At 40.7% G+C, this 8,535-nt stretch overlaps 1 protein-coding gene across 1 annotated transcript; it reads left to right on the plus strand.

Moving 5' to 3' along the window:
- On the plus strand, window positions 6,347-7,119 carry LOC104728152. The gene is made up of 3 exons (XM_010447181.1): window positions 6,347-6,448; window positions 6,560-6,772; window positions 6,853-7,119. Exons 1-3 carry the CDS (start codon window positions 6,347-6,349, stop codon window positions 7,117-7,119), a joined length of 582 nt encoding a protein of 193 aa, XP_010445483.1.

Consider the following 8,535-nt stretch of genomic DNA (forward strand, 5'->3'; position numbering starts at 1 on the left):
GAGGATGTTCAGTACTTATTTAGGCGATGCCATCTGGAGCGACTCATGAACACCCCCAAGAATGGGTACAAAGAGGAGACTATCCAGTTCCTCTCTACTTTGGAGATGCACTTATACGCGGTTAAGCCAGGCATAATGTCTGATGGAGGGCTGGGGTACATTACATTCCGCATTCATGGTCAATTCTACACCCTTACTTACAGAACCATCGAAGAGATCTTTGGATTTCCCAGCGGAACGAGGACTACGCCGCAGTTCGATAGGAACGAAATATCAGCACTCTGGGCGATGATTGGAAGCATGCCCACATTCACTTCATCAAAAACGAAAGCGACGAACCTGAGAAGCCTAGTGTTGCGTTACTTCCAGAAGGCAGTGGCCAATGCATTCTATGCCAAAGAGATTAAGGGATACATCACGAAAGACGAGCTCGAGATGATAGATCTAGCACTTAAGGGACTCTCATTCACGGCAATGGATGGCACCGAGCTGCAAGGTGACACGTAACACTTCCATCTCGCTCTACCTCCTCAACTACATGATGTCATACAAGACTTGGGTCTCGAGACTCAACAGCAACAACTCTCCCGGAGTGATGTGTATGGGCGGCGTGGCGACTTGGTTTCTTGAGGAAGCTGGTGTTCCATTACTATCCGAGCCACACTCACCATGCTGGATCGACGCGAACAACTTGTGGCAGTTGCGCACTCTGGAGCGGGGTTTGAGGCAGGGACGGTTGATTTACAAGTTTGTGCATCCGGAGGTTGGTCCCTCGAGATTACTCCTGCCTTGCATCGAGCTGCCTACTATCTTGAGGGGTGAAAATGTAGAGTTCATACCTCCCACGGACACTCTGTACGAGTCTGGGGATGAGATGCCGCGGGTAGAGATTGCAGAAACAGGAGCAGACCCGATGGAGGAGGACGAAGTTGAGTACCGCCCTGAGCAGTTTCACTTCGAAGAGTACTCAGACCCGAGAATGGCTAAGGGAGTTAGAGCAGCTCATGAACGCCTCAACAAGCTTCAGCGATGGGGGAAGGCCAGAGACAAGGCGTTCAGCATCTTCACCAAGACAATGACAAACTTCATGCGTAAGTTTAGCTGCTCGACTTCCACTACCGTCGTCCCTAGGTCTATCCCCGAGGACACCAGACCCATGCCGGGACGAGCCTCCGTGACACTTGAGATAACTCGTCAGAGAACACTCACTCTGCTTCCCTCCCCAGCACGTCAATCTTCATATGTGCCTCGGGAGCGTCAACCCTCACCCGCTCCTTCACGCCACTCGTCACACGAGTCTAGGGAGAGATAGAGACGCGGTTCGCAAGGTTCCAGAGCGTCTTCTAGTCGTTGATCTGAGCGTCGTTCTGCAGCTCGAGATGAGCATGAACTTGAGGTTGAGCAACCAATCGAACATCAAGGTGATTATCAGCCTACGGAGGTTGTTGTGTTGGTATCGGATCATGGTGAGTCAAGAGTCGATGACATGCAGTGTGACGAGCAGCCGAACATGTATCAGAACACGCAAGCAGTTGAGCAGCAACTCGACCAACCAGCTGAGGTCACTCCCACAGATCCCGCACACGGTGAAGGACAGAGCCAGTATCACGCACCAACTCCTTGGGCGAGCTCCGACTCTTTCTTCTACTATTGAGGTACTCCTACCTTCCCTTGTATATACCATTTCATCCTGCATTGTTTATGTTGTGATTTTTAAATCCTTCTGCAAATTTTTCTTACACAGGAGACTATGTAATTTAAGTTTGGGGGAGGGTTTGAGATGATGTATCTGATGTTGTTTTTTGTGATTCTTATTTCCAATTCTTGCATCATATCATGATTGAATTTGCATTCATCTATTTGCATAAAAAAAAAAAATCGAAAATTTCCACAAAAACAGAGTGTTCATGTAGTTTGAACTTGCATATTAGGATTGAGTTTAGGTTTATTCATATAGGGTTGTTGCATTTAGCATAGGGGTCGATGATTAGCATGTTGGATTCAATAGGATAGGATCAGGGCCCTTGTTATTAGTTCTTTGATGCATGTTGATTGAACTTGAAATTGTAAGATTGAAACATGTTTTGAATTGACATCATTCCCTATCTACCTGAACCTAATGCTGACTTGCAATTATCATGTTATGCATTGAAATTGAACTCATGGATACCGCATACATACTTGGATTATCTTTCTCCTTTTTACCACCCTTGTTAATCCAAGTAGCTGATTCCCATCTTTGGAACAGTTCCCCGCACCATTAACCAACCCTTCTTTCAAGCCAATTGTATTCTTGAGTGTCAGGCCTTTTTCCGAGTTGAGCTTGTTAAAAAGTGTTAGGTTCTAACCGACAAGAGTAGGATCCTGTGTAGTTCTAGTTTGCGTTATCCGGACTAGTAGGACTAGGTGAGAACTCGATTTTGGGCATTGGGTATGGATTTGCGAAGAAAAGTGATAGAGTAAAAATAAAGTAAAGGGTAGAAAGTCTTTAGGAGGGGGATGTGTTCTCAAAGTTTACAAGTCTAGTAAAGGATTTGGGTTGAGCAAAATACTGAGTTACTGGTTCTGGGCATAAACCGAAAAGATTAGACAAAGAAAAGAAAGTAAAATGTTTAAGATGTCTAGAGTCCTTAGAAGAAGAAAAAAAAGAACCTTACTAATAATAAAAATTTCCCAATCCGCTAGAATGATAATAAGTGAACTCCTCCTAAGACCAAGTCTAAAGAATGAAAGAATGGGTTTGAGATGAAGTTTCTGATGAAGGGTAGAGATAGGATCAACTTCAGTTTGGAATGTTCTTTGGGTAGACAGGGCGCTGCTCTTGTACGTATCAGTTGGTTTCGACCTTTAGCCTTCTTTTGAGCTCAACTCTTTTTCGTGACAGAACCTTATTCTGTATTGACAAAACCACTTGAGAAGGAGAAAATCTTCATCTTTGGCCTTTCGCCCTAGCCAAATGAGTTCAATGACATTGCTTAGCTTGATTCACGGTTCTCTGTTAATGAATGTTAAAGGGAATGATAGATAGGATTGCATGTGTAGATTAAATAATTAAAGTTCCTTCACCATGCATCATAGAACTAAAAACAAGGACCTTGATTCTAACTACTCTTTTCAGCATGTTTTAGGTTCTGAGACCCCATCTTCACACCTCTCTTCCATACTTTGTTCCTGATTATTTGCTTGAGGGCAAGCAAAGAATAAGTTTGGGGGAGTTGATATGTCTATATTTTGCATCTCCTTAGCATGCATTTGTCATACATTTAGCTAGGATAACTAGTCGTTTTGCATCATTTTAGAACCTTTTTTATACACTTTTCATGTTTAGGAAGTTTTTGCATCATCCTTGCATACATTGTGCATCTCGGAGTATTTCAGGTTTCTAGGAGACGTCGGAAACGTAGACTCTCAAACACGCAATCGAGCCACGCAATCGAGCCACTCAATCGAGCCACTCTGAAGTCACCAGTCGGGAAAACTCAATCAAGCCACTCTTAAGTACCCAGTCGGGAACACTCAATCGAGCTATTCTCAAGTCACCAGTCGGAAACGCATCATCCGAGCCATTCTCAGGTCACCAGTCGGGAATGCATCACCCGAGCCATTCTCAGGTCACCAGTCGGGAACACATAACCCGAGCCATTCTCAGGTCACCAGTCGGGAACGTATCACCCGAGCCATTCTCAGGTCACTAGTCGGGAACACATCACTCGAGCCATTCTCGAATCGCCAATCGAGCCACTGGTTGCTCACCGACCAAATCGCGCATGTCAGGAAGGTGCTCCATCTTACACGCTTCAGGATATTCTCGAACCGACGTTCTATCTTGTCGTTTTAAGTTTTAGGGATTTACATGTTCTTTTTACTATAAATACATTTTGTTAAGTCTTTGTCCCGGGGGACATCTTATCTTTTATCTCATTTTGTTTTTAAGGTTTTACCTAGCCTCCAAAATCGTTCTGAGATTTTATATCCAGATATCTTTTAATTCATTGAGTTTTTGCATTTGATTTCTTCTACAAACTTGTTCATCTCATTTTTATCTATCTAAGAATGCTTGTTTCAATGTTTTTTGGGTTTGCATCCTTGATGATGATTTTTGGATCTGAGTAGTGTGGTAGTTCTTGAGGATGGGATAGATTAGGTGGAGGATCTTAGGATGTAGAGTGTTTAAGCTTTGATTTGTATGATCCCTTCTGGACTAGAGTTAGAAATACTAGTTTTTCTTTGATCAATTGGAACTAGGTCTTAGACATTTCCGCACCCAAAAGGTGTTCGATGAAATGTCTGACCAATTAGTGCCAGAGACTCACGTTCCTAGCCTAAGAGATTAGTTGTCTAGGATGTTTGTTAACGTGAATGAACTTGTTTGTCATGCCACACTTGATCATGTTTCTCTAGCGAGAGCTAGGTTTGGAAGTGGTTGAGTCTGAGTAGCTTCTGTCAAGAGATTGAATTAGCTAAGTCGTGATGTTCATTGTTTAGGGATAGTTTGCTTGTGGCATGTTAAACACTCTATAGACTAGGATACTCCACCGACATCAATTACCCCCATCCTTAGGACTTATTTCTTTCTGATTTGTATTGCATTCCTGAGACTGTTTTGATTCTTGTTGTTCAGTTCATGCTTAGACTCGTTTTTGTTTTCATTCATTTTCGCTTCTCGTCATACATTCTCGTTTCTAGTTCTAGAACACATTTCTGTTTTGCATTCTGATCATTCTAGGACTGTTAGATAAAAACACTCTTATTGAATTGGCTTAACTTGTAATTTCTTGATTGCATCTTAATTGTTAGTAAAGTTTCCCAACTGGATTGACACCTTAAGTATTACAACTGCATAAGGTTAACTGAACCTGCTAGGACATACAAAAATCCTAGTATCATGTGCCATGATATAAAAAGGAAGTCTAATATTCGTCTCTCGCGTTGCTACCCTACAGCGTGCCTCGGATCGTCATCCGAAGTCGATATACCAGCCATACTCTCAAGCCACAAAGTCTCTTAGTATGACGATACTAGGAGAACCAAAATCCTCCAAGAGTCGTTCAGGACAAACCGTCCTTAGAGCAAACATTTTTGAAGACGTCTGAGTCCTATCTCCTAACCAGGTCTCCCTCCCGTGGTTTGCGTAAATCATCAAAATGTCATACTAAACACATATTCCCTGACTGGAATACCTCATGACCACACAAGGATCATCAACATGCCAAAAGGGCCGCCACTAAGGCTAACAATTGTCCTAAATAGAACCACCACAAAGGCCGAAATGTCTAAACAAACCGCCACCAAGGCCAAGCAAATATCCTAAACAGGACCATAACAAAGGCCAACAAATGTCCTAAACAAGGACCGCCACCAAGGCCACACATCCCGAAGGATCATCACAAAGACCACTTGTCCCGAAGGACCGTCACAAAGTCCAATCATCCCGAAGGACCATCACGAAGTCCACAAATCCCGAAGGATCGCCTAAACAGGCTACACGTCCCGAAGGACTGTCACGAAGACCATACATCTCGAAGGCCGCCTAAACAGGCAACATTGGCTAAACAGTCTGACACACACTTAGCAAAACAGCCCGTCACAAATGCCACACAATTGGATAAACTGCCCGCAACAAAGACCACTCAATTGGCTAAACAGCCTGCCACAAAGGCCATACACGTCTCGCAAGACTGCAACACATGGGGTACGCAATGACTCAAAAGTCCGCAAGAAAGGCCCCACCAGTCCTGACAGGGCTTGCAACCACTAAGAATAGACAAAATCTAATTCTCATAAAAATTTCTATTTTTAGCACTTTCCATTTCTAGAAATTTTCCACATACAAACTTCCACTTCAGGAAACTTTCCTTTGAGAGACAATCAAGATGGGAGATGGTTGCTGCTCAAAATGAAAATTACCAAGATTTTCCTAGGAAAACAATTGAAGAGTTAAAGAGTTGAAGAATTATGTTGAGGTATGTAAAGCTTGGTTTACTTTCTGACAGTTATGGTACTCATCTATAAAAACCATGTATCTATAGATTGGAAAGGCAAGGATTCATTGCATGGTCTACGCCATTGACACCGACTGGACTTGGTACTAAATTAGTTGTCGTTCTTGCAATAAGAAAGTTACCTATATCCACGATGGGGTGAATAACAAAGGGAAAAAAACACAAGGTTTTGGTGTGAGACTTGCAGTACTGTTGTCACTAATGTGATTGCAAGGTAATGAAATGTTTACACTCAATTTATGACCAAATCTATTTTAAACATGTATATAGATGTTAAAAAAAATACTATTGTTATTGATTACTGTATTTAATCATTATTAAGGTTTATGTTTTATGCTAATGTCATGGACAATACTGGTGAGGCAAAATTACTGTTGTTTGATTCAATTTGCTCTGAGATTATTGAGGAGTCTGCCCCATCAGTTCTTGGTGGCTCAATTGATGAAGTATGCTAATCAAAAGATAATATTGTCGTTAATTTTGTATCATAAGATAATATTTTTGTTAGTTTTGATAACCCAATCCACTAATATCATTTGATTTTAATTGTTGTGTAGATCATAGACCCAGAAAATTTGCCTTATCCTGTGATAAATCTTCTTGGAAAGGCTTATCTCTTTCTGGTGAATGTTGAGAAAGCAAACATATGGGATGGTAAAGACACCTATAAGGTCTCGAAAGTCCTCTTGAAAGATGGCCTAATCGAAGAACAACTGTTGGAGAATTCATTTGAGAACGTCAATGCAGCGTCTATTTTATCTGGTGACCAGGTAATTGATCGACACCTTAATCTGGTAGTAATATTATTGCTTATATTTAATTTTCAAAACTATGTACTTGCTGTTTTTAGGGACCTTTCATGTTAGAAAACAGTCCGGATATTACCGACTCTATTACTCCATCTTCCAAGCGTGTTTATCCTGCTAATGGAGGGATTTCTGATCAAAACTCAACTTCCAAAAAGTTTTGTATTGAACCAATAGACGTAGAAAAGTCTAATCCAGAATTTGGAGTTGTAGGACTTCATGAAAAAGCTGAAGGATCAAACGACAAAGATTGGGTTGGAAAACAGAAGGGTGTCTATAATGGAAATGTTGTGGACAACTCAGTCATTTGAGGGAAAAGAGAAAATGGTCGGAGTTAAGAGCAAGGTTGAAAAGAAGGAATGATTTGTGCCTTTGCTTTTTACTTTTATTCCATTCTCATGTTAAAACTTTCGAAGTTTGTTATTTCTTAGCTTAGCCACATGGTTGGCCGCAAATAAGTGTTGTTTTCTAGATCTTTTTTATAATTATTCAGTTGCTTCAATAAAAAATTTCTATTTCTGATTCATAATAACTTTTTCGATTGCATTCTAACTACATAATGAACCATTTCTATCTATCATAGAAACTTTACATCCTACCTATATAATATGCTAAAAATACATAGAGAACTGACCTCTGTTTATTTATTGCTTACTGCATGTTTCGAAGAAATCATGATCTCACCATGTGGGAAATCCTCCTGACATAAACACAAAAGTTTCCGTATAAGACAAAATTAAAAACATCCCTCACTTAAATTTCGATTTATGTAAAATAATAAACCATATATATATAGTAAAATAGAAGCTTTACATGTTTTCAGAGAAAAAACACTATCGTACTCCATTCCATTTAAAACATTAGTAATTGACATGTCCAAATCTACTTTTTGCAAAACGGATTAACCAGTTAGTATATGGAAAGGATGGTTAATTATTTAATTTTGCTAATACTCAATCAGCAGAATAAATCGTGAAAAACATGAAATCTGTAAAATAAAATTATCAAATTTGACCAAATAACTAATTTGACCTCAACTCAAATTCAAAAAATATTTGTATCTCATAACTGGCTCCATTTTACTTGTCATTGAAACAACCTATCTATATTTACTAAGCAATCAAATATTTTGTTATAACTACGCAATCGTAACTCTCTTTAGTAGACAAATATTGATAAATAGAACCAACCTGTTTAAAACTGAAATTGAAACAACTGCACCCGGATTCTCAATTCTCACATAGGATCCCCGAGAAACAATCTCATCGCAACCTCATAATTCCGACGAGACAACCGGCGTAGAAATTTTTCCTTACAAAAACACCCACAAATACACCAAACCCCACCTCATCTAGTTACTGAGTCGCACAACCAATCATCCCTAGCGACCGAGTAACAAGAGAAGTGGGCTAGAATATTTGATTTCGTCCAGCTATGGACAACACTTCCCCACAAACACTTCATTTCACTATCCAACACTCCTTTAGTGTCGAACAACACTTCCACCTAGTGTCGAATGTCACCCATCGCACCACTTGCGAACCAACACTCATTGTGTCGTCGACACTCTCATAGTGTCGGTTGACACCAACAACCACGACATCACTTCCATCGATCTCTCCTCATCCAAACCTAACTCCAGCTTTCCTCCTAGGAACCAAACATACAACAACATGCTGGTGTCGCCCGACACCCCAAGCTTACCACATACCGTCAAAAGACACCAG

This window comes from Camelina sativa, chromosome 11 (genome assembly GCF_000633955.1).
Source record: "Camelina sativa cultivar DH55 chromosome 11, Cs, whole genome shotgun sequence".
Classification (NCBI taxonomy): domain Eukaryota; kingdom Viridiplantae; phylum Streptophyta; class Magnoliopsida; order Brassicales; family Brassicaceae; genus Camelina; species Camelina sativa.

Coding starts and splice junctions, on each gene's coding strand:
- LOC104728152 (XM_010447181.1), top strand. CDS start 6,347: ATGGACAATACTGGTGAGGCAAAATTACTGTTGTTTGATTCAATTTGC. Junction 6,449..6,559: donor TTGGTGGCTCAATTGATGAA/GTATGCTAATCA, acceptor ATTGTTGTGTAG/ATCATAGACCCAGAAAATTT. Junction 6,773..6,852: donor CTATTTTATCTGGTGACCAG/GTAATTGATCGA, acceptor TGCTGTTTTTAG/GGACCTTTCATGTTAGAAAA.